This window comes from Amblyomma americanum, chromosome 5 (assembly GCF_052857255.1).
Source record: "Amblyomma americanum isolate KBUSLIRL-KWMA chromosome 5, ASM5285725v1, whole genome shotgun sequence".
Classification (NCBI taxonomy): Eukaryota; Metazoa; Arthropoda; class Arachnida; order Ixodida; family Ixodidae; genus Amblyomma; species Amblyomma americanum.
Window position 1 is genome coordinate 166,857,411 of NC_135501.1, and position 27,114 is coordinate 166,884,524.

The window sequence follows — 27,114 nt, forward strand, 5'->3', positions numbered from 1 at the left end:
TCGCTGGTGAGCCCGGCAAGAGCGGTGGCAAAAGCCAGTAGGCTCCTGGAATGAGGGCCCACCCAAACATTCTATGCATTAAACGTTTCTCTCCTTAAGAGCGGAAATGCGAAAGCCTGTCTCTTTCCTCTCTTTCTTCCTCCATTTTTATTGTTTGCAATTTTTATAATTTTTATTTGTTATTTTATTCCTTTATTTTGTTTTATTTTTTCTACTGCACCAGTGTGACGTCCAGATGTTATGTCGGCGTCTGTGGCTATTGTGACGGCGAAGTATAATTTTCATGTTTAATTAATTACAACTCAACCAAATTTTTCTCACAGAACGACGTAATCGTGCGGACAAGTTTTGCGGACACGGAACATAGCCTATAGTAGGATACCACAACAACAACAAAAAAAAAACAGCAGTTAACACTGGGCCACGGTCCGCGGCGTACTGTATCACTCCGCTGTCCAGTCACAAAAGTGAACGAAATAAGCTTTTTAATGTTTGACTTCATGAAACAAGCCAAGTATCAAAATTCTAGAGCTCATAACTTTTTTCTCGTGATTAGCTTCTTGTTTAGGTGACAAGAGAAGTTTTAACAACGGCGCGAACACAAACAGAACACAAGGAAGGGAACGGGACAAAGCTTCCTTTGTGTTCTGTGTGTGTTCGCGCCTAGTACCAAAGATGAATTGTGACCAACTCGCCCAAGAAGACGTTCTTTTAACAACGGACTACTTTTTTTTCGTTGAGGAATTCTGTGCGCCGGTCCTGAATGTGGGCGGAGTTTAATGCTTTCGCATTAATAAGCTCAATATGTACACCAAGAGAACACTTCTGCTCACACATATATATGCCGATTTTATGATATGCTCATGCTGGGACCTGTGGTGCTTGCCCATTTAGACAGTTATTGCATTTAATTTCGACCACAGCGATAGCGAAGAGGTTAAAGGGGCTGTGAAAGGGGGTTTCAACAAAGCTGCGATGTGCCTAGGATGCTAAAGGTTGTGCTTCACAAATACCTTTTAGCAAGAATTTTTTAGATGCTCTTCGCAGAAGGTGAGTTATCTGAAGTCAAAATTTGAATTTCTGCGTCTTCGCGCCTTTCCGTCTCCTCTCGTCACTTTTTGCAGACGCGCGCGAATGCTAGCCATTTCCTCCATGATGCTAGCAGTCTGCTCCTGACTTAACGAGAACGCGGATTCGGGCGAAAGCGCAGGCGCAGCTCCGCAGGTCGCCGCTAGGCGCGGGAGTTTTAGAAATTCTATTGTGAATTATCGGCTCACTTTTGAGGCCTTGCACGCGGCATGAATGCTCGTTCAAGGGCCACTGGCGCCGGAAGCCATTCTGGATTTTGCCAGTGTCTTTTTCAGACTAGAAAAGACATTTTGGTGCGAACATTGCTAACTCGGGTTGGATTTCATGGCAACCCCTATGCAAGAGTGGCAGATCGGGCTAGTTGGTAATTTTCCATAATGCGATACAGCGCGAATAAAGACGGGGACGAAGCGAGACAAGACACCACAGCGCTGGAGCCATGTAACGCAAGGGGGCCCATCCTAGTACAAACTTTCAAGGGCCTATCGATGGCTCGCTGCTGCGACTAAAACTTCGGTTCAAGTACTCGCAGTACGTACATGACAGGTGACAGCTGCTGCTGCGCAGTACACTGGAGCGAAGGACAGCGTCAATGAGATTTTTTCCTGGTCATTGCATATGCGCAAAAATGTAAAGGTTCTTGAACGACAAACATTCATTAAAATGTTTGCCCTCTACTTGATAATTTCATTGCCTTTACGTTTTTAATATCAGTGGCATGCACTGCTTTGCTGGTTCAATCCGGACCGATATATATATAGTTCTAGATTTCGTGTGATATTTTCTTCACTCAGTTAATACGCAAAAACATGATAAGGGGATAGTTGGTATGACATGATTACAAGACATAAAACTGAGCAGGAGACAATACACATAAGAGAAGCAAAGAGGACAAGCTCATCCTGTTTTCTTCTCTCCTGTGTCTTGTACCCTAGCTGCTCAGTTTTATGTTTTGTAACCATGTCTGACGTGATTAAGACATACGAATGCATTCTTTTATTTAAAAGAATACATATATTTCACTTGTCTAGACAGTGCGTAGCGTTATCTAATACACAATGGCAATGCAGCTATTATTGTTGCGTTTGGTCCTTCCACAAATTCTATGAGGAGGCCGCGCTGCAACATAAGCCCCCCCCCCCCCCCCCCTTCCAACAAAATTTCTGGCTACACTTTGCCCTCTTGACCTCCTCATCCCACCAACTCTTTTGCATCTTTTCCCTTTTAGCTTCACTCGCACCTTAACTAGCTCTAGCTCCAGTAATCGAGTGTATTTGATATATGTCCATTCTGTTTCACTATCTTCAAAAATTACTTTCTCGATTTGTTTGGCTGCTGCTTCCAATTGCTTTTCTGAGTAAAAGTTCCCCTCTGTTTGTTCATCTCGCTTCAGTCCTACATTGATTTTTCTTCTGAAGCTCAACTTGATACGCTTGTGGTCACTACCTAGACCTCTGGAACCATGTTCATCTGTGCTCATTACCCGTAATCGATTATACATCCCCTGTGACATTAGTGCATAATCTATCGTCGAGTGCAGACTCCCCGCCTCCCATGTTATGAGCCCTTCGCACTTCTCGGTGCTGTTGCATATAACTAAATCATGCCTGTCACACATGTCCTGCAGCATGCTTCTTGTCGAATCATAGTACCCATCCAGGTCTTCTATATGTGCATTCATGTCGCCTAATATATAGTTATCTCCCCCTGTCCTCCTAGCTCATCAATGTCGCTTGCAATACATTCTAACATTTTCCTGTTTTCCTCTTTGGCATTAGCTCCTGTCCACAGGTATACAAAGACAAGGAGTGTTTGCTTGGCTGCCACTGTTCCTTTTAGCCATAAATGTTCCCTGCATCCCAGTCTAACCCTTTGAAAATTCATACTTTTATGAATGAATGCCCCAATTCCACCCCCCTTTCTGCTGCCCTCACATCTCTCCACAAGCGCCACTGGCGGCAGTGGCCAAAGGCAGCCAAAGGTAGCCAAAAGCCGTAAGTAAATCCCTGGACCGCCCGGAGGCTACAGAGGCACAGAGGCTAGCTAGCCTCTATACGGAGGCCGTACGGTTCCGCAGGCTTCGCTTCGACCTAGTTGTAGTACCAGTTGTAATACCGCGTGAGCTAAGAGTTAGAACAATTGCCTTTGTTGTTGTGTTCACGCTGAAGCTTGGAAACAGACGCTTCAATGCCCCTTGATAAAAAAAAAAAATGCGCGCGACGACTAAAAGCGCTCAGTGAAAGACGGTGACGGGCGTTTCAGGCTGTCTCAACGAGCTAGAAGCGTTGTTTTAGCTGTACTGGTCGCCTTTTTATGCGCAGCTGTGTCGTTTCTGCCTACAGCCGGCAGATCCACCGGGTTGAAATTCCCCCGCATTCGCCTGTGATTGGCTGCTTAGTCGAGAGCAATTTTTGTTTAAATTATTTTTCATGGTCCCCGATTACTACTACACATTGTTTAGCAGCAGTAAAGCGCCTTGATTCGGCACTCCTAGCAGCATCGTGTGGCAGAAGAGTAATTCCTTGACATTTTCGGTCCCCTTTCTCGGGTACGGTGAAGCACGCAATAGCTGAACACAGCCGAAGGCGCTAGCAGCGAACGATCGCGGCCCTCGAGAGTCCCTGCTACTAAACAGTTGCTGAAGAGTACATGAAGAGAAACAGGGGCCTTGAATGTAAGCTATCTCACGGGCACATGCACGCACGCACGCGCTCTCGAGTCGCCCAAAGCGGCCACTAAGAACAGCGGGCCTGTCTCCCGGTAGATTAGACTGCGCGTGCGCACTGGCTCCCTGCTATGCCACTAATCGTAGGGCCCCCCTATTCTAGAAGGCTATTAATTGAGCGCTATCAAATCCCTGCTAAGACAGCCCAGGGTGCACTGAAAGAGCTGAGGATGTACACACATCTGGAGTTTAGCGGCCACTTGCCCCGCTGAATCTTGGTACTCTAAATTAATGTCGCACGGCCCGTACGCGGCAAAGCACATTAGCACGAGCTCCTGACTACTGCTCTGAGAACACTGTCCAGGGCAGTATGAGCTTCCAATTCATGTGGGTTTGCACCCGCAGACACAGTGGGAGTACGGAAATCGATTTCCCACCTGGATTTCTGCACAAATGGTCCATGCCATATACAGAAAAGCCTATCGCTACCATTACTATGGTACTATCGACTTGGGCGCACTTATGGCAGTGCGTGTCAAGCCAATCAGAATGCGACTATGACAGGCAGTAGAAATTATGGTGGTGAAACATCTCTCGAATACACATGGGACAGCTGCCAGTGCCAACAAATACAAAAATGGATGCTGCTGTCTTTCATGTTCTAGCATCCGTGCATTATTGTGAAAGGCCATGTTCAGTGCTGCTATGCTGTTCAAAAATTGAGCCTACTAAAAAACTTTGCCACTCTTCCATTCTGCCTTATGAATATGCATACCAAAGACATCTTGGCACTCAACACATGCTTGTGGAATGCTTAGTGCCTGTTATTGAGGAGAAATATCTTAACTTCAGGCACGGGTAATCAACAGCAGTCCAAAGCTGTGCAGTTGTAGCTGTGCAGTTGTGGCCCATAAAGGTGCATGTCTGGTGACTTCAACATCTGATGTATGTGGGCGCAGTAGGGTGTACTTCAGCTTTCATCCTCTTGTGTTGCTCCATGCTCCTATGCATGGGTGCTCTCAGAGCAGTGCATTCAAGCTTATCAATCATACCATAAGGCATAATATCCCATGCTTTGTTCTTTACGTTTGGCATTGCTCACCTCCCATGTTAAAGTACATTGTTCCCTGGGATTAATTTGTGTTCGTAATACCCTTGGATGGACTACTGAGCATTTATGGTAAGGGAAATGACGGTAGTTTTGGCGGCTGTTTACTTCCTTCATATGCTTCCAATTCTTATGTGCTCCGACAGACAACTGCATTTTAACGACAGAGATGCTACTTTCACAGATGACTGAGCTTTTATAATGTAGAAAAGGCCAAAAAATATAAGTGTCACCATCACTGTGTGATATCTCAAGTAAACTGTAGTGCAAGGACAGTTTTTTGGGCAAGGATGTTTTCTATAATGAAGCATAAAATTCCGAAATTTGTTTCAGTGATAGTTTTAGATGCAAAAAATGCACTGTGAAAGCTACCTAGTTGTTTGCATAATCTCAGTATGAAGCTTTAGCAATGAGTGTTTCTTTTTGCTCTTCTTCAACACTTTTCTCTGTCCTGATGTAACGGTCACGTTTATTGTGTGGGCCTTGGGTGCAAACAGTTCTCAATAGCCAGCACCAGCAAAAGAAACAAACCAAATGTTTAGCAACTACTGTATGCTCTGTGTTTGTGAGTAGTAGACGAGGCTTTTTTGTGTGTGTTTTGGATAGACTGTGTAACTCTGTATCTCAAAAGAGCGCTGAATTCACCCTCTGTTGTGTGCCTCTGATATGTGGTAACAAGGAAAGTAGTTCTTTTGAAAAGATAGGCAGTTTTCACGTGATTACGAATACAGTTCCTGGAAGCTGGCCTGCACATCTTGGGAGTCCCAATTCTTCAGGAAGCAGTAGAAAGGGCCTCGTGCTTTTAGCACCCAAATTTATCACATATACTGACTAATTCAGCCAACATTGATCTCTTCTGTCGCCATTCCGTTCTGCTGTTGCACTGAGCTACTTCACTTAGCAAGCACATTCTGGTCAGCGTTTGTGTGGAAAAATTCAAAAATAAGAATGCATGAGAAGGGATGAATGAATTTCTGGTCAGAGATGATGCGTTTCCGCTTTTCAATTGATATTTTTCAGGTTGGAAGCTGCCATTTCACATTTCCGATGAGCCCACCTCCACTGCACCAATCTGTGGATTAGTCATGGGCAAGCCATTCTTCATTGTCTATCGTGTGCACTGCTGTTTTACACACTAATGCAACAAAACTGTGGCAGTTTTTTTTTTTTTTTCACTTTAACTTTTATGTGACCTCCTCCTAGCATTCCTAATTTGTGCAGATTTGTCCCACACAATCGCACCTTGTTCGCAAACCAAATTTTTCGCAACCAATTCATGTTTAGCTTCCTTGCGACACACAGCATTCCTGATGGATATCTGTGCATCCTGCCGACATTACTCTGTATGCTCAAAAAAGCAGCTTTTGTAAGCAGACTGGTCAGGTTAATGGGTGTAATAGGGGAACAAACAGTGTTGAATGCATAGCATTTTGCCGAATTGAATCTGTGTATCGTCTGGTGTTCCAGCACTCAACTGAGGCCGTGATTGTTGTGTCCATTTTGAGTTCGTAAGGACACTTTTTCAACAGTGTCTTTGTGACTGCTGTCCATTTTCTTGACGTGTTGCAAAACCCCTGATGACTTGGGCTGCTGTTTGGAAAAGGTTTGGTGCTGCACCAGTATTTTACAACAAGGATTTGAAGATTGTCAAGCACAATCGAGACGAGCACTTTTATAGGTGCTAAAGTGAAAACACCAGCACCAGAGACATAGAATTTTAGTACCATCCCATGTGGTAAAGCGCTAATCCTGTTTTGATTCCGGATGCAGTTCTGAAATGTTTTGTCTGCAATGAATTCAACAGTTCAACTGCTCAGAGTTTGCACATTCATAGTTGCATATACTTGTAATGATACATTTTACTTGAGCAGATAGGGTATGGTTTTAACAGCCCTATAATAGGCAGTGTGTACTGGATATGAAATGCACAGTGTTGATGTCTTTGGTGGAAAGATTAAAGTAGCTAATAACTAAGGAGTGTGTGTTCGAAATGGGGGATGGTGCCAATAAAAATTCATTTTATACGGTGAATAGAAATTTCAGTGCAAAGCGTAGATTTTGTATACATTTTGAAACCTGTTTCATGCATGAGATTTGCTTTCAGTGGTCCTGTTGTCTCTGCTCATGCATGATAGTTTGTGTAATTGTACATGGTGTACAAAAGAAAGGGTGAAAAGTAAGTTTGGTTGGAAGGTCTAAGCAAGGTCCGTTCCAGATGGCATCAGGGGCTGTGGGAAGAACAGTTTTTCTCTTACTTCCAATTTCTGAGTTTCCCGACATTACCTGTGTGATTTCTTGTGCTGTTTTCTGCTTTCGAGCTATGTGCAAGACTGTGAACTGCTTTGCATGGCTTTCATTTATATCACATTTTTTATCGTGTTTTTCATCAGCTTGTATTAGGCCACAATTTGTGATGGTGATGGTTGCCGATCCTTGGGGCCAGGACCTTTAGGATACTTGTCATTTCGCCCGTATCATCGAGGAGACACCATAATTTTGACTCCGCCTCCTGATTGTATGGACACAGCCTTCTTTTTTTTTTCTGCCAGTTGTATCGGAACTGTTCTCAGCAGTGTTTTCTCTAAAGAATTAGCATCATGCGATATAGACAAGCCATTATCACTGTCACGTGCTTCTTTGTTATCTGATTGAAACCGGTTTAACTGAAGCTTTAGAAAGTGACAGAAAATTTTTTCGTCTTCAGACATTTGGGCCTATTCTTAAGTACCTTTATGACAAACCACTTGCTTTCCCATGGATTATTGCATGCTTTCGACCAATTTTTTTTAAAGAAGTGCAGAAGTTCAGTTTTCCAAAAATGCAGCATGTTTTTGGCACCGATACAATAGTGTGGGATCTTCCTTGTTGAGTTTTCTGTTTGTTTAGTGTGTTTCTATGGCATAATTTCAGGTTCGCAGTTTTTCTCGCAGTCATTGGGGAGGTGTTGCGAAAAAATAAAAGGCAGGTGGAAACGTGCTGAGTCGGAGGGCATGGTAACCGCTCGAAGCTGCCAGCAGTCCTGTCAAACGTGCACGAAGCATACATTGCATAAAATAAATGCTTCAGTGGCACCCGCGATAAAATCTGCACTGCTGAAGATAAGTCGTGTCAAAACTAGCGACATTGTGTGCATGCGCTCTACAAGCCAGGCGGCCATTTTTGAGACCCATTAATTCTGGGAATGACATGGTTCTATCACGCAAGTCAGAACACGGAGGAAGCAAAGCAGTTCAAGAGGCCCATGTTGTTGAGTGCATCATCTGTGATGGTATGGACGAGCCCTCAGAAAGTTTGTCATTTAGAAATGGTGCACCATGAGCTTCAGAAGCGACCACTGAATCATGCAAATGAATTATCTTTAGACTGTGCACTGTTGTTTCTACCTCACGCGACATGAGGCTTGAAAAATTAAAAATGGAAGGAAAGGTTGGTGATGAGCCCGCACGTTTAAAAATGCCTTCAGAAAAGCTACTGTGGCAAAGTTTTGAAGTGTGCAAAATCTTACCTGGGAAAAGTTGCTAAGTGCAACCCCTCGAAGTGTGCACTTAATGTTTCCTGCTTCTTCTGCCGCTGCTATCTCCCTATTTTGACACTGGCAGGTTGGCAAGCATCCTTTAAAACAGGCGATCCACAAGTTTCACTCAGGTCAGGCCAAAAGAAGAGTAACAAGGAGATTCTTTCTTGTACGTGTGAGATACTCGCATGATAATTATGCACATTCTAAATCTATGTACAGTGGTCTACGCTTCAAGTGTGCCACCAGTACTCCAGCCACCTGTCCATAACTTGGATGGCCTCGCAGTGAGGTGGCTGTCCTTCCTTGCAAAAACCATTTGTTGGTGGCAGCAGGTGCAAGTTGTTGGCGATGTTTGGAAAGGTGCGCTTTATGACAAATGTGAAATTTGACAGATAACCTCATTTGCACCCTTGCATTGTAGGCAGTTTGTGCTTAGGCCCTCTGTGTACTTGGTCTGCAGCAGATGAGTCCTGGAAACTCTATTATGAGCTTTGTATGGTAGACTGCTGCCTCGAGTTTTCATAGAAGCTCTCCTGGTCAATGATCACTTTGTTGACACCGTACGTAGTCATTGTCTTCTCCTGTTCTAAAGCCTTCCATCTGTCGACCTCAGCCTTTTTTACGACCTTGTGCACCTTTAACGGCCGTATTGGGGAGGAGCAGTGATATGCACGGCAGCAGCGGTCTACCCTTCGCCAAGATGCTTGGTTTTTATGACCTACTTGGTGTATGTATTGTAGACCTTCCAAGCTAGCGAGCCTCTGGCATTTTGCTCAGGCATGACTAGAAAGTCAGTTTTGTCACTTCACCATACATTAGTCTTCTTGATATGTGATTCACCTGTCGCCTATCTGTTGTTTTTAGAGAACGTTCATAGAGGGCATGTTTCAAGAAACAAGCTCTTTTTTCCTTGTGCAGGCTATGACACCATCCGTGACAATGATGACTCATCACCTCGACATGAATCGCAAGAAGGAAGGCGGCAGTTTGTGTGTTCAGAGTGTGGCTTCGACACTGATAATCGTACAGAGATTGTGCGCCACCTCTGTATCCATACGGGGGAAAAGCCCTATGTGTGCAACCATTGTGGCAAAGGGTTCTCAAAGAAGGGTGTCCTGAATGAGCACCTCCGCATCCACACCGGTGAAAAGCCATACCGTTGCAGTCGCTGCAGCATGCATTTCGGGAAAAGTGACAGTCTGAAAAAGCACATGCGCACCCACACAGGCGAGAAGCCCTACCAGTGCACACACTGTGCCCAGAGTTTCTCGCAGAAGTGCCTCCTGACGGTCCACATTCGCACCCACACTGGTGAAAAGCCGTACCAGTGCAGTCATTGCAGCAAGAGCTTCGTAAGGAAGTCCTTCCTGACAGAACATGTGCGTACCCACACAGGCGAGAAGCCGTACCAGTGCATTCACTGCGGCAAGAACTTTAAAACGAAGACCATCCTGAATGGCCACCTTCGCACCCACACAGGCGAGAAGCCATACCAGTGCCAACTGTGTCCCATGGTCTTCACAAGCAAGTCTAGCTTAAACATGCATGTGAAAAATCATAAGCGCGCAAAACCACTCTAGTACCACTTTTGCTTCGGGGCATTTGCATGGAACTTGTCATTAATATTCTGTGGACAGAACTGTTCAAAGGCACTCACTGTACCCTAAAGCTTGTAGCTTGTACAGCCAGCATTCAGTGGAGCACCGGCAAGCAGCCATTGTACATTGCATGAATCTGCCAGGTTGGCTGCATGGTCTTTGTTCTTTGGTTTCATTTTTAAGGGAGTTTCAAGAGAGGGATATTGATGAGGTTCAAATTTTTGTTTTGTGGGGCCATACTACTAGTGAGAGGATGTGAGATTTAATAAAAGTTTGATTTGAACAACCTTTTACTTTAGACTTACTAAGAATAAACAATATTATGAAGAAGGTGCAGCACCCATGGTAGGACGAATTTCTTCAAATTACTGATACTGAGTGCTCAAGGGCTTTTTCTTCGCATTTGATTCTCAAAAGTACATGCATGTGCTTTAGTGTTCTGCTCTAAGACTCTGTACCATTTTTTGTCAAGGGATTGAAGTCTAGCCAGTGAGCTCTCCCCCTTTTTTCTATGACTTTGACTTGAATGTAGCATCTTAGTTGGTTTCTCATTCATCCAGAGTTCTAAAGCATTGCAATTCATCTTCACAAGCTAAATAGCTATTTTTCACAGAGCATCAAGAAGATTTCAGCCATTTGGTGAAATAATTAATGTTCGCATTGTTATAACTCGCACAAAAAGAAAAGGACAGCAGACAGAAGAGAGGCAGTGCATGTCCCGGCTTTTGTCCATCTTATTGTTCAGATAATGGGCCTCGAGCAACAAATGCAGAATTTTTTACTGCATGCAGTTAATAATTCACAAGTCTTCAATCGTGTCTGAACAATGTGCTTATTGAAAGTTGCAGAGTAAAACTGCACATTTAGAAAAACATTTATTCTGAGAATTTATCTTTACTAGGTATAACCATCCAGTATTTTGGGCAAAAAGACATATTTCTATTCCTGAACACTTTCAGAGCTTCTGAGATGCAGTAGCTCATCTGAATCATTGAGATAAAAGCTCTGACTGTTGCATAGCCATGTGGACTCTTGACTGTCGGAAGGAGTGGTGAGATGTGTTTGGTGGCTGAATTGTTGGCTGCACCCAAGCATGTGTCATTGTAATCGTCTTCATTTGACTATATTTTATTTATTTCTATTTAATAAACATTTCTTCGGAAGCACTCGTTTTTTTTTTCCTGTACATAGTAAGTGTCACTTCTGTATTTGTCATGACCTGAGAACTTTCTTGATCCAAAGATCTTATTCTAGTCTTTACTAATTGCATCCTAAATAGGCTACATGTGTCTGTGTAAAAAAAAAGGCCGACAGACGCCGAAGACCTTCTTTAAAAGTCAAGAGAATCTGCAAATCTTTACGTTTTGCCGAGAGGCTGGTCTGGTGTCATCTTGGTTTATAATTTGCAAGCTATACATAAAACAGTGAATTAAGCCCTTGTCAGGGGCTCTGCTGTGTGCAGCAGGCAACGGCAGATTCCAATTTTTGCGAAAGCTAGAGCACTATCGCTTCATAGTAAATTGTGGTGCTAGTGATTTATGACTGATTGGTGTGTGATTGGTGATGTCATGTCAATGAAGTCATTTTAATTGATTAATTAAAGAAATGAAAATTGGAAGGGAGGTTCAAAGGTGTCAAAATGCTTTTTCGTGGCACGGACATAAGGCGCGAACCTGCAATAAACATTTCGATCGATCCACAGTGCTGAAACGGATGCTAAATTTAGTCTGATACAACTTCTGCAGTGAAGCTCCGCCCACATTTAGGACCGACGCACAGAATTCCTCTACGATAAAAAAAGTAGTCTATTGTTAAAACTTCTCTTGTCACCTAAACAAGAAGCTAATCACGAGAAAAAATTTATAAGGTCTATAATTTTGATACCTGACTTGTTTAATAAAGTCAAATATTAAAAAGCTGGTTTCGTTTACTTTTGTGACTGGCTAGCGGAGTAATACAGTACGCCGCGGACCGTGGCAAATGTCTCAAGGCCGCCGAGGCGAACATTGCAAGAAGCGCGGGCCGTTTGACTATGCCGTTCTGGCCGTTTCGTCTGCTTCAACTGAAGCGCTTACAACATTTTCGAATAATTGAGCGGGAAAAAAATATTATAACGACTGACTTCGCCTTTCAAAGAATATTTGCAATGCTCGCCTCGGTGGCCTTGAGACATTTGCCACTGCAAAAACGGATGGCGCCACCGCCGCTCTTCAGCGAAGAAACGTCGTCTGCGGGATTTGGCTCGCCGATCTCTACGTAGACTATTACGCTCAACTAAATAAGTACCGTTGTCAAACTTGCTACGATACAAAAGTTACCATAACACGCAATCTCTGTGTGCAGTTTCACCGCAGGTGAGTGAGCGAGCGGTTGAGGCGGGGAAATTTTTGAAAGTCTTCACGATAAAAACGCACGCTACTGTACGTTTCAGAGCTAACACTAGCCAAGCCAAGTGAGGAAAAAAAAAAAAAACGTTTGGTTGTTTTGTTTGGCTATGGTTTGGCGTCAGCTTTCCGTCTGGGTAATATCAGTAATATTTAGAAAATCTACAAGCATTGTGGGCGGTCACAGTCCTCGCCATAACAGCTGTAACAGCGCATGTAAGGCGTGATCTTATGCTTGCCGTTGTTGAGTACTGCTTTTTAGTTTCTAAAGAAACTATGTTCCGTCCCCTGCTCTTTTTGCCGTGCACAGGTAATCCCTAGAGTGCGACTGAAAACTGGGCCTGCCGGTCATTGTGAAAGCGTTCCTCCATGACCCTGTGTATAAGTGCAGCTAGTGCAGTGTGGTGGTTCGTTCCTGATGCTTGGCATGGCTAGAGTGAACTTCTAGTTCACTGTTCACTCTAGCATGGCTCGCTTCACCTGTTACAAGGCAGTGCTACATGGAATGAACCCTCCATGTCCGAGTTTTTTTTTGTTCTTGCTGGTATCGTTGCTTCTTGCATTTTTATAAAATATTGTGGTTGACCTGCCCAAAGATTTTTTTATCACCAGGTTGCCGTTTTCTTTTCTCTAATATATCTTATGCGCACAACTTTCATGCTACTGAATGCGTGCATATTGGGGCATGTAATCAATCTGGTTGATGCTGGGGCCCAGATTTGCAGAGCTTGTGTTTTTCTTAGTCCAAAATGAAACAACCGATTTTGTTTAGACGGGAGCATCAGTGTAGAATGCAGTGTCAAAGCTACTTGTTAGCATAATCCCAATACCAACCTGGTGCTACAAGCCTCCTCTTATGGCTCTTTTGACACTCTTCCACTGTGAATTTGTGTTTATAACTCTGACCAAAGTTTAAATATTTCTCGGTAACAAGCGCCAGGGAGACAAATCAGACATCTTACATATACTGTATGCTGTACATTGGAAAGTGACATGTCTTTTTTTTCTTCTTGACAGTCTGTGCAATATTGTATGTGATAAGGGAAAGGTAAGATGGATAAATGTTTTCAAGTTATGCAGTCCCTGGAAGCTTGTCTGCACTGGCCAGGTATCTGAACTATTATAGGAAGTACTAGAATGAGCCTCTTTTTTTTTTTTGCATACAAATCAATAAGATTGAGCGGAATTACTCGGCAAACACTGGGCTTAGCCTCTCTTGCATTTCCATTCTGGCTGAGGCAATCTCGGCTAGTTGGTTCATTTGCAGCAACGGAAACAACGGCGCTGCGGCCTAGGACGAAGGAACGGACAACACAAGCACGCTAGGACAGTTGTCTGCATTCGTTTTGTCCGGTTCTTTTTCCAATGTCGTTTCCATTCAGCTGTTGCACTGAGAAACTTCACCCTATCACATACTGATGAGTGTTTGAACAGAAAAAGTTGAAAAAAAAAATGCATTAGTGGAAGGGATGAAGAAAATTCAGGTCAGAGATGATGCAATTCCTCTTTTCTTTTGTTGTTTTTCAGGTTGAAAGCTGTCATCTTGCACTTTGGATGAGTGTGCCTCCACTGCTCCAATATACGGATTAGTCATGGGCAAGCCATTTTTACAGCCTTCTTGAAAATTGTCTGAGCATTTTTATCACGTGCATTGCTATTTTACTCATCATTGCAACAAAACTCTTCCTTTTTTCTTCATTTGAAGCGTTGCATGACGTCCTGCCAACTTGCCATATTTGTGCAGACTAGCTAACTCCACACATTCACACATCATGGTCACACAGCTAATTACTTTGATGCCAATTCATTCACATCTAGCTTCCTTGCAACTTCACTCTCAGAAGTATTCCTGATGTGTAATTGTGCACATTGCCAAGATGCCCTCCTTTTTGCGTTGTGCTGTCCTTGGATCTGGTCTGTGCTTATTGTGGACTTTTTCACAAGATCACTCCATGCCACGTCTGTCTTGGCAGCCTGCAGTTTCGCTTTGCTCTGTGCACTGTTTGCCCTCCCTCGCACAATGGGGACTCAGATGGCTGCTGTCCTGCGTTTATCTCCTTAGGGATTGTACTTTTGGAACAGTATGTTGCGTTTTTGCATGAACAGGCTATAAGGGATCGTTTAGGTTTCGTCTTCTTGCTCCCTGAATTACCTTTAACCATCGAGAAATTGCATTATATTAGCTAAGAGGCAATTTTTTTAGGTTTCAAATGAACCTGAAGATATTTAAAGAATACATGTGCGCTGTGCTGGGACAAGAGCTAAAACAGCTGTCTGAGCAGTAGCGACAGCAATTCGGACTACAATCCTGCTCACGAAGCGGATACTGCTGATGGGGCGAACTTCACATTGGGAGCACACTAGACCGAATTCCTTGTTGCAGTTTTGACAGTGGTGCCGACATGAAAAAAAGGAAGGGGAAGTTGCGAAGAGAAAGGTGATTCTGCCGATGGAGTAGGTGTGGCAGTCACAAAATGGTGCGAAAATCTAGGCAGAACACTCACCAGCACAAGCGGTAGTGCTGTGCCAATAGGACAGTGCAAGAGGTACGACAAGGAAGGAAAAGAAGGTCTCGGACGTGCTTCAGCCAGCAGTTGTTGCTACATACAGCTTATTTATAGATGGTGTTGATTTACTTGGTGGGCTGATGGCATCTTACAGGATTTCTCTGTAGGGTTGGTGGTGAAAATATTTATTCATTTATTGAGAGATAGAGAAAAATTGCCGAAGACTGGTGGGGTCCTTAGTGGAGGGCTCCAGTGCTAAGGACCGGACAGCATTTCACAGTGGCCAGCCATGAATGAGAAACGGCAGCGTTTCAAAATGTCACGATGCAGAGGTCAGCCAGGGTTGATTGGTACAAAATGCAGGCATCACCTTTGCATTAATAACAGCTGCTTCATAAATTCCACGTGATGTGAGATGCAGCTCGTCGAAGTGAAAGGAAGCACTGCAACAATGAAAGTCGGTGAATAGATTTTTTTTGCACACAACACCTGTGGTGCCTTTTGCACGACAAACCTACAAAATACGCACCAAGGCAGCAAATGATCTGAAAGCTTTTTGCATGTTCCCAGACCACAAAGAGTTCCAGGGATGAATCAGATTTTTTTTCATTAAAGACAAAAATTCAGGTATAAGAGGTAAAGAAACATGCTTTCTTTCACTGTGCAGGCTCGGACACCACTCGTAGCAGCCGTGACTCATCGCCTCGCCAAGAACCACAAGCAGGAGGGCGGCAGTTTGTGTGTTCCGAGTGTGGCTATGACACAGATAAGCGAACAGAAATCGTGCGTCACCTTTGCATCCACACAGGAGAGAAGCCCTATGTGTGCAAACATTGTGGCAAGGGGTTCACGTGGAAGAGCAACATGACTGCCCACCTCCGCGTCCATACTGGCGAAAAGCCGTACCGCTGCAGTCATTGCCGCAAGCGCTTCTCGACGAGTGATGGCCTGAAGACCCACGTCCGCACCCACACAGGCGAGAAGCCCTACCAGTGTACTCAGTGTGATCAGAGCTTCTCACAGAGGTTCCTCTTGTCAGTCCACCTTCGAACTCACACGGGGGAGATGCCATACCAGTGCACTTACTGTGGCAAGAGTTTCATACGGAAGTCCCCCATGACAGTACACGTTCGTACCCATACAGGCGAGAAGCCGTACCAGTGTGTTCACTGTGACAAGAGCTTTATAACGAACGCTGTTCTGAGAGACCATCTTCGTACCCACACAGGTGAGAGGCCATACAAATGCGAACTGTGCCCCATGGTCTTCAAAACCAAATCGAGCCTATACAGACATGTAAAAAATCACAAGCGTGCAAAACCACTGTAGTGCCCCGTCTGCTTCGGGGCATTTGTATGCAACCAGTGGATGGAATTTTGTCACGAGAATTGTTGTCCAAGGGCACACACTGTTCTCTGAAGCTTGTAGCTTGTTCAGCCAGCATGCACTGGAGCACCTGTAGTCAACTGTTTTGCACAGTGTGGATCTGCCAGTTGTGTTATGGTTTTTGCTCTTTGGTTCCTCCTTCAGATGAGTTTCAGAGGGGGCTGCATTTTGTTACAAGTTCTGATTCTTGTTGGGTGTTTTGTGGGGCCATATTGCCAGCGAATGGGTGCGAGATGTTATGAAATTTTTAGGGCCAACAATTTTTCACTTTACACTTGTAAGTGTAGACATTATCATGTGGAGATGAATTTCTTCACAGGTAATGGTACTGCTGTTGCCAAGGGCTTTTTCTACGGATTTGATTCTCAATAAGGACTAGTGCTTCATAATATTCTTTTGGTACTCAGTATAGTGTAAAATCTGTTATTGAGCTTGCACTAAGATCCCTGCTCACCCGTCTTGGCATCGTCTTTCTGGTGGTCCAGGTTGCTCGCTCGCCGCTGTGTTTGGTGACACAGGTTGCTCGTGAAGAGCCCTACTGGGTGCTGCAGCACCTGCCAGTGCAGGACAATGGCGCATCGCTTAACCGCTGCACCATTGTGCCAGGAGTGGTATGAGGACTCCCAGCGATCTGTGAATATAAAGTTGAAAATGATAAATTCTGCATATATGGGTATTAACTAATTCATGCTAAGCAGAACAGTGCGAACTTCACAAAAGACAAAGGAAGGGAAGACGAGACACTGGCTTCCCTTATTGTGTCCTTTGTGAAGTTCGCACTCTTTTAACGAGTCGTCGGTGTCGGCGTCTTTGGCGGTGAGCAAGAAATGGCACATCTCGGTGGACACCTGAACTGCGCTGTAATGGAAGGGATTTTTACGCGACAGTGTTAAGGATTGATTGATGGATTGATTGATTGACAGATTAATTTATCGATTTTTCCTTCCCTTACAGCGCCGGGTGTTGAGTGAGAAATGTGAGACAGGCGTCATTTCCTTTCCTTAAAAGCAATTGTTCATTTCATTTTCCTTCCCTTACAGCCTGGTTCGGGTGTCCACCCAGATATGCGAGACAGGCGTCCTTTCCTTAAAGGGACTATGCAATGAATAAAAAATCTCTTTTAAATGTTTTCAATGCTTAGAAATGATGCTAAGAAGCATTCACACCAAGTGTGTGAGTCTTCGGAACTGAGCCGGCAATTTATTATGAATTTTTAAAAACCGTGTTTTTTTTAAATTTGGGGGCCGATTAGTGTGCTCGTAGCAGTGTTGTAGGCGTTACCGGAAAAAAGTAACTAAATACGTTACTCGTTACGCTAAGAAAAAAGGAACGCGTTATCGCCCTACGTTACCTCCAAATAAAAGTAACGCTTTACTGTTACCGTTACTGGAAAAAAAAAGTTTTGCACGTTACTTTGCCGTTACTTCATAGCCATAAATTTTAATTAGTGCATCTTCGCCTTAAGAACTCAAGATATCAATTTTATAAAGCTCATATTTCACACGAAACTTCTAGCCCAAACAACCATTTTACGTGAAATACTGATTTACGGTGAATACTTTGCACAAATGTGCAGAAGCTTAGCAATGTTATAGTGGCCTAAAGTTGCCTGTAGAGTTACATGTGATGGATTCTAAATCTGTAGCACATATTGAAGCCATTTTATGAATGTGAAATTAAACATGAAATTACACTTCATCATCAACTCTAAATTCACAAAGAAAACATAGCTGAACTCTCAAAAATTTACAGTAATTCTGAAAAATGTGATGTTCAGAAATGCTCGGAATGCTTCTACTCTGTAGGGAGTTGTGTGCGTGAGTGGTTCGGGAAGAAGAGGTAGGTGAAGGCATGTGTGTGAATGCGTGTCCATGCACATGTCTCGTGGTTTATGGCTATTCTGTCTTTTTGTTTAGTTGGGTGCGTCGTCAAGGGTAGCTGTTTTCTGGCATGCATGCGAGCCCTAACAAGGGTCGCCGAGAGCACCTGTTTGTTTATTTGCAACCTGACTAGGTGCTCTCTGCTTTTTTTTTTTGTAAAGAAAGGGGGCAGAGTGGGGGACAACTGGAACAAAAAGTAACTAGTAATGTGACGCCTCACGTTACCAAAAAATGTTAACATAAGTATGTTACCCGTTACTGTTCCGAAATGGTAGCGAGTACGTTACTAAGTTACCGAAATGGTAGCAAGTACGTTAATAAGTTACCGAAAAAAGTAACGCGTTACTGGTAACGCCGTTACTTGTAACGCCAACACTGGCTCGTAGTGGCCGATTTTGAAACTAAAATCGTGAAAAAAGACATCACTGTACCCATGACGATGCCAGGCCACCACACGCTGTCATTCGCTGGAGCCATGGCAGCCACGGCGTCACGGCACACTTCCGGTAGCCGTGAAAATCGTCTGCTCGTGCCACCGCGCGACCCTCTCAAGCAAGCGCGAGCCAGGGTATTGCCTTCGCGTATATGGTTTCAATTTTCCTCTGCCGCCTCCTTCTGTTGGGAGTTCCGGAGCCACTCGCAGTGGCTCGCCGAGTCGTTACTGTCGTCGCTGGCGTTCAGCCGGTACGGCATGAACGCATAGGGCTCGATGCCCATCGCGGCTGTAAGAGCGAGCAGTCGCGCCTCGAGGTCCGGGTCCATTACTGCTAACTACAACAGACGACAAGCGAAGAAACCCGACGCGCGCCGCAATCACACCGCCGACGCTGCTGCTGGGGTGCTAGGAGCGACAACCGGAAGTTGCAAAAGGAACGTCAGCGGATAATGTATTCATGGACGGGGCCCAGTCCCAGAGCTGTTTTCTTTATTTTTGTCTGGTGCCCCACGTGTACGAGTTGAGGGGGAGAAGAGGAGCGTAATTTTTAATCGTCTATATTGAAGTGGGAAGACGACGACGAGACTGAGCGAGTGAACGGGTGGATGAAGACAAAGACGACAATGAAGTTCTGACTGTGTTCTGAGTGCCGCTCGTAGCTGTTCCTTCGCTGGTGTACATAGCTTTAAATATATTCTTTCCCGCAACATATTTGGTGGAGGTGCGCCTTTCCCCTACGTCTACAGACGGAGCTCCGCAGCGGCCGACAGCTTTCTTCGCTCATCATGACCCAGGATGCCTGCCGGCAAACATCACCATCGGCCATGCCATCACTCATTCTTTCTGCTCCTCGTGACCCTGGGACATTTTCTGGCACCGACAACGTTGACGTGGACGACTGGATCCAGATGTATGAACGCGTGAGTACATACGACCGCTGAGATCCAACCCTTGTGCTCGCCAATGTCATTTTCTACCTAAAAGACACCGCCCGAGTCTGGTACGAGACTCACGAAGATGACTTGACCAGCTGGGACGTCTGCAAGCAGAAACTGCGCGACCTGTTTGGACGGCCGCTCGGCCGAACACTCGCCGCTAAGAGGGACCTTGCATCCCGAGCTCAAACTTCTACGGAATCCTATGTTTCGTACATTCAGGACGTGTTGGCCCTTTGCAACAAAGTTGACAGTAGTATGCCCGAATCTGACAAAGTGGGTCACATGTTGAAGGGGATCGCCGACGATGCCTTCAACCTGCTCGTCTACAAGAATTTCACTACAGTCGACGACATTATTAAGGAATGTCGCCGCTTCGAGGAAGCTAAAAGCAGGCGCATTAGCCAGCCGTACACACGCCTCCCCAACACGGCTGCCACTTCTTCCTGTGAAGACCTGCTGCAACCGGCAAACTCCTGCGCCTCCAGAAAAGGTGACCCGCATCATTCGACGCGAACTCGAAGCCATGTCCCCTGCCTCCCTGCACCTACGTGATGGTGACAGCCACTTGCCCACCATCTCTATGGTACAAGCTGTCGTCCGTCAACAGCTTGCAAATCTTGGCCTCCAACCCGTCAGCCCCCGTACGTCCTTCATCCCCACCCGACATCACGGCGATTGCTCCTGACCGACCTTCCTACTTCGCTCCACGTCGACGTAACCCTAACGACTGGCGGACACCCGACGACAGGCCCATCTGTTTCCTCTGCCACCTTATTGGCCACATCTCCCGTCACTGTCGCAATTATTGGTTCCGTCGTAGCGCATACAATCGTCTCTGCTCTCACCGCAACGACGAACAGCCCAGCCACTTCACGCACCATCCAGCCCGGCAGAGTGCTACAGTCAACAGCCAGTTTTCCCACCCCAGCCGCTCCCCCGTCCCCCCTGCGTCGTCGCTCCTCTCTTGGCCCCTACGTACGCTCGCAAGCGGAACACTAGACACTGCAGTGTCTGGAGGTGATGCTGCAGTACAGCCCCAGTCCCAAAATCCTTGCTTAGCCCTCCGCGCCCACCAAAATTTGCTCGCTATTCATGTCGATGGAGTCCCTGTGAGAGCCCTGATCGATACGGGTGCGCACGTGTCCGTCATGAGTTCAACCCTCCGACGCCGCCTCAGAAAAGTACTGACCCCTGCACCCACAGCCGTTCTCCGCGTTGCCGACGGCGGAACGCCTCCTGTGGTTGGACTATGCACAGCCCGTGTGACCATTTCCAGCCGCCATACATCGTTCTATTCTCTGTTCTGGACCAGTGCCCTCATGACGTCATTCTTGGCCTCGACTTCCTGTCTGAGCATTCAGCCCTCATCAACTGCGCCACCAGTGTTGTCCAGCTTGACCTTCCCCTTTCTACTGAGTCACTGTCCCCAGTTGTACCTCGCCTTTGTGCTGTCGACTTTGTCCAAGCCGCCATTTACATTTATTTCTCATCTGTTCCTCCTGTTCCTGATGGTCCCTACGTAGTCACTCCCGGACCCTACGTCCCTCTCCGGCAACAAGTGGATCGCTGTCGCAACTGATTATACGACTCGGTACGCCGTCATGCGTGCTTTGCCTACCAGCTGCGCTACCAGTGTCGCCGATTTTCTTCTCCAAAACGTCATTCTTCACCATGGCGCCCCTCGTCAACTGCTCACCGACCCGTGGTCGTTATTTTCTGTCCCGAGTGATTAATGACATTCTTCGTACGTGTGCCACGCAGCACCAGCTCGTGACAGCTTACCATCCACAAACCAGCGGGCTTACGGAATGGTTCAACCGCACGCTCACCGGCATGTTAGCAATGTACGTCTCGCCAGACCACCGAGATTGGGACGCTGCCTTGCCTTATGTGACTTTTGCATATAACCTCTTCATGGCATGACACAACCGGCTATTCCCCTTTCTACCTTTTGTTTGGTTGGCACCCCATCTTGCCTTTGGACACACTCCTGCCGTCTTCTTCAGTCGCCACCACTGCTTACGCTCAGGACGCCATCGCCCCGGCCTCACTGGCGCGCCAAATAGCCCGTAGTCGGCTCCGTGCCTCACAAGCTTCCCAGAAGTCCTCCTCTCTCCATTGATTGAATACGTGTACTATTTTCTTCTTAGTGACACTTGAGAATGTGAAATCAATTGATGCTGCAGTTTGTGCTAGTTGGCATGATTTCATGATTGTGAAGAAAAAAAATTGGAGGGACACACTTAAGCTACACCTTAAGGGTATGACGCGATAGCATTAATGGGTTAACGCCTATATATGCAGAGCTGATCATTCTCAACTTTACGTTCGTAGACCCCTTGGAGTCCCCATACTACCGGTGCAATGGTGCAGCTGTTAAGCGATGTGTCACTGGTGTGGCTTGTGAGACCCAGGTTGCCCTTCCCAAGCAACCTCTCGCAATCAGGCATTGTTTTAACTGCCACCAGCCACGGTGGTCAGTTTTCTCACAATCTGGTGGGCAGGTTGTGATGATGCCACAAGGCCGTGTGACCTAGGTGGCCGACCCAGGTTGCTTCTCCAGGGATTTTTTGCTCACAAAGCTGATGCCGCTGAATTTTGTGCAGAACGGGAGCCTTAATGCTGTCGCTTTAAAACTTCAGGGGACATTTAATCTACGCCTTAAGGGGGGAAGCAGGGATCAGATCGCGAAAATTGCAAAAAAAGACGAGTTTTGAAAAGTACATTTTTTGGCATCTACAGCACTCTTTCTGTGTTGTACTGAAATATTTCATCCAACGGCATCTACACATATACGTGTGTGTTAGTTTAGAACTTTTGGGCTTGTTCTCTCGAAAGTTTGTTTCGAGTTTATCACCATGTTCGTGGAAAGCATAGCACAGTAATTGGTGCACGGATTTTTATTTAGTTTGTTTTGTCGTAATTGCTGAAATAAGGTTTTCATCGAGACAGTCTCAGATTTAGCGTTTAGGCTCAGATGTTTTTATTACACGGTAATTAGAACATAATACATGCTAAGCATAAGGAGAAGGTGCATACTGTGCTTTAAAAAAAGAGCAGATAAATAAAAAAAACTATGATTGTCTTGATTTACACTACACTCCTTAGTAAATACTAAAACCGCTTACAGACCCATAGCCCGTTTTGTTGTCATGCTAAGCTTTCCACAAGCAAGTAACATGTGAACAACATGTAAACAATGATAAAATAAAACCTACTTAAGATATTATTGAAACACTTATATCTGACTATTTGATGCTATTTCAAGCCAGTCTGCCAAATTTCTTTGCTTTAAAGGGGCTGTGAAGGGGGCTCTAATAAACTTGCGGCATGCACGGGATATTGAAGCATGCTGCTTCACGAATAGTGTCCAGCAAGGATTTTTTAAATGCGCTTTGTAGAAGCTGAGTTATCTGTAGTTAAAATTTGAATTTCAGCGTCTTCGTGCCTTTCCCTCTCCTCTCGTCACTTTTTGCACGTTGGAAGGTAGGCGCTCCTTCGCCGACCCCCCCCCCCCCCCTCCCCCCCCCCCCCCCCCCCCCTCTGGGAGCGGAGCTTCCCGACCCGCCGGAGCTAAGCGGCTTATTGGCAGCGGCCACGGTAGCTGCCTGACGTCTGAAAGAATCTAACCAATGGCCACCTCTCACCTTGTCTACGCGGATGCGGGGGACGGAGGAGGGTGCGAGCATGAAAATGTCGCTGGGAAGGGCTCGCCAACTTTGACGCGTGATTGTGGGTCGTCTGCTGCGTGTAGAAGAGTATTATTTGGCACTGGTTTTCATGGCAACACAGTGCAGTGATTAAGTGAGTTAATGTGCTCTCCTCGGAAGGCATTTCAGAGCCCCTTTAAGTCAAAAGATAGAAAAGTTCCCTCTTCCCCCTTAAGGGTATGATGTGATAGCATCAATAGTTCCCTGCAGCGGCCTGGGGTCCTCTTTGCATATCACTTCGAAGACATCATCATTTGCTGCTTTACATTCATAGATTGCTGGGAGTTCTCATTGCATGCCTTGCCCAGTGGTTAAACGGTGCACCACTGCCCCGTCATTAATTTAACTGCCACCTGTCATAGTGGGCAGTTTGCTCACAATCCGGTGGGCAAGATGTGATGACGTCTCAAGGTCACATGGCCCGCTTTTCACTCTCAACGCTGATGCCAGATTTTCTGCTGAACGGGCACCGTAACGTCATAGTGTTAGGACCTGGCACAGAACACAAGGAGGACTGTGTTTGTCATCTCCTTGCTTCAGCCTTATGCTTTGCACAGGTTCTTAGCAATCACGAGCACCTTGAAAAAAAATATAAAAATATTTTGCTGTCAAAGAAACCTCAATACACATTGGGGAGCCCCTTATGTGCCTACATATACAAACATTACCAGAACTGCTGGACAGCGCCCAGCCAGTGCTGCTAAGCCTAGTGGCCTATCAAGTTCTGTTCTGCTGCCTCTCAGTCATATCTTTTCTTTTTATGCCACAGGTGATGTCGATGTTATTTTTTAGTGTTCAAAGAAATGCGCTACTTGATGGCCGCCAAGCAAGCTATAAGCACTTGTCCGAAATTCCTGGTAATGGGTTGACGCCGGAGACCAGCGGCAGGCACAGTTTACAACAAGAGTTTCGGCAAAGCTTCGTCTATCTGCATATTGATTTTCAGCGAATCCGGACTTGTTTGATTTTCCACCTATTTATAGAAGGCCACTCACCACTGGAAGGTCGCTCCTGGTGTACATTTATGCGGAAGTTCATTTGATGCTTCTCTAATACCTTCCATACCGTAAATAATTTTCCATCCGCCATGGCGGCTCAGTAGTTATGGCGCTCCGCTGCCGACTCGAAAGACAGGGATTCGATCCCGGCCGGGGCAGTCGAATTTCGATGGAGGCGAAATTCTAGAGGCCCGTTCACTGTGTGATGTCAGTGCACGTTAAAGAACCCAAGGTGGTCGAAATTTCCGGGGACCTTCACTATGGCGTCCCTCAGCCTTAGTTGCTTTGGGACGTTAAACCCCATAAACCAAACGAACCTTAGTTAATTTTCCACCATGCACTAACCAAAATCTGTGGCTCTCGCCTCTGCATTCAATGCTGTGAAGCCATGAATGCTGATCTTTCCATGTTCGCCCACTAAAGCTGAAGCCTCGAATTCTGCATAACCAATCACAAAAAAAAAAGATTTTGCAAAACATCTCGATGACAAACCTTTGTGAACTCTGTATTGCAAGCGCTGGAGAGCAGGCATGACAGTAATTAAGTTACTGTAATGCAATTACAATAATTTACTTTTCCAGTACTTAGCAAAGTAATGAGCTATCTTGTCATATGTTGACAGCAAACAATTACTTTGCAAAGTTAAGACAGTTATGAAATAAGACTTTTAAAAGAGGAATAGCGTCACTGTGCACTCTCGAATAGTAATGCCTACATCAAATGCTCCAGAGCCATAATAATCAGATAGGCTGGCTTTGGGCTGCAGGATGCCTTTATTTGGTGCTGACTGCCGTTTCTGAAACCCTTCTTCGTGCAACAGGAAGAAGAAAAATGGTTTAAGGTCTTCGGACGGCCCTTGGGCCTTCGAAAGATGACAATTTAGCGTGGCCAAATGAGATATAGGTGCGCTCGCACTTTAGTTTTCACTTCTGTTTCGGTTCAAGTCTCAGTTAGGGCAATGCGACCGCAGTATATTCTGGATTCCTTGCGCACGGATAGAAGTTGATGAAGACGACGACATCCAAAGCACGGCAAGAGAGATGGGCAGTTAAACATGTGGGATGTTCGGCTGTGATGATGACGTAGTGGTCAAATGCAAGTGGCCAGTGAACCTTATCTGTTCGTGTCGCCTTGGGTTCGAAAGCTACTCACAGCCATAGGGTGTTTTGCCATAAGCCTGCTGGCAGGTTGGCCACGACCCAGTGGAGAGGTGGGCCACCCGTAAGATGCTTCGGTTGGACAAACATCGGTGGATTCTGAGATTTTGGGTTTTAGTGCACTAGCACTAAAAAGTGCCAAGCAGGCATGGTGTGCCCATTGTTTTCTTGGCTCTCAATAAGTTGGGAAAGTTGTGCCCGTGTATTTGCAACACTGGAAAATGTTGATGTGAGAAAAATCATAAAAAACAGTTTGCGAAGTGCTCTATTTGAGTGGTGTATTCTATTCCTATGCCATGTGGAAAGTTTTATATAGGCCAAACTGGACGTTAATTGTGTTAGTGACCGTTTAGGGGAGCGCGCCTAAATATTAGAAGACCTAGCTGACAGGTATGGACATTAGTTGCACATGTCAGGAAGTGCAAATGATATGTGGCTCAAAGGGAGAAAGATTCATGGCAGGTGTACAGACAAGACAGCGTGGATACGTTTAGAAGACTATCACATAAAGAAATGTGATAGTGAGTGCTTTAGGAAGTGTCTTTATCGCTGATTGTGGCTGAGCTTGACTTTCTAGAAGTGACTGCCTGCTGACCGAATTAAAAATAAAAGGAAAACTAAAGAACATTTATTTCGTGTGCTACACCTTTGCTTGCCTGCACGTGTTCTGCTATACTGGTTTTTCTCATCAACCCTTGTTATGCATATTTTCCTCCTTTTTCATGCAGAACTTCGGCCTATATAAGGTGTGACCTCTTACCAATAAAACCAGTTGTCAGTTGTGTGTGTCGTCTTGTGGTTTGTTTCTGCGGTAAAACTTCTTTACAAGATCGATATGCGCCAACTCACCCACAAAAGGGTTTTAATTCATGCCTAATCATCTACAAAAAAAAATGGTCAGGTTTTAAATTAGTTAAGCCGAGTAGACACGTAAAAGCGTGTTTTTGGGGCTCACGGTGTCTGCATGTCTGGCGATGATATGGAGATATTTTCGCAATTTGATAATGCAGCATGAACCAGAGAATTGAATGGTGAGCTGCTTTCATGGCAACAAAAGTTGTAAAACATTGGCCCACAGTGTATTTTTTAATTTTTTATATAGTGTACTGTGAGGTTTGCAGTTCTAGGAAATATTGGCCACTAATTTTATGATAGAAAAGGAAAAAAGATCTCCTGCCTAAAATAAGAAAAACTTCCAGGCTCAAGTAGCCCACTTCCGTGGCAGAAAAGCTGCCCGTTCTTCGTTATAGGCTTATTCAAAGACCCGCACGAATCATACTAAACATTTGCAATTTGTCAAGGATGTGGACTAGTCTAGCCACCTAAGTAACATTTTTAATGTCTAGGTGTAAACATGGCAGTTCTCTTTCGACAGACTACGTCACAGACCTTTGACCTTCAATGTGATTATGGTTGTGGTAGTAGTGTTTTTTTTATGGCGCAAGGACCCGTGACAGTCTTGCATACAGCTGGCAATATAAAAATTGCTGTTTTATTTATTCATTTAATAGACATTGCAGCAGCACCTGAAGATATTCTTGCAGCAGGAATGCATGCAGTTAATTTTGACCAATGATGTTGATGTTATTTGGCCTGGAAAGGTCAAGTCTACTTGGTTTCCGTCACTTCCCTCTATGCGTGGATTACATCTTTGAAAGCTATGCAAACTTTATTTGCATTACATAGGTGAAAACAACTAGGCCATAGTCGCATATAGGCGGCTCTGTCTGTCAAAATCTGC

The 27,114-nt window shown here is 45.2% G+C and overlaps 1 protein-coding gene across 1 annotated transcript; it reads left to right on the top strand.

The window, feature by feature from the left end:
* The first annotated feature begins 3,158 nt into the window (after window positions 1–3,158).
* Window positions 3,159–26,155, top strand: LOC144134317 (uncharacterized). Its single transcript, XM_077667255.1, has 5 exons — window positions 3,159–8,739; window positions 9,298–9,958; window positions 13,379–13,409; window positions 13,897–13,957; window positions 15,536–26,155. Exons 1-5 carry the CDS (start codon window positions 8,565–8,567, stop codon window positions 16,195–16,197), a joined length of 1,590 nt encoding a protein of 529 aa, XP_077523381.1. The 5' UTR covers window positions 3,159–8,564; the 3' UTR covers window positions 16,198–26,155.
* Window positions 26,156–27,114: the final 959 nt, after the last annotated feature.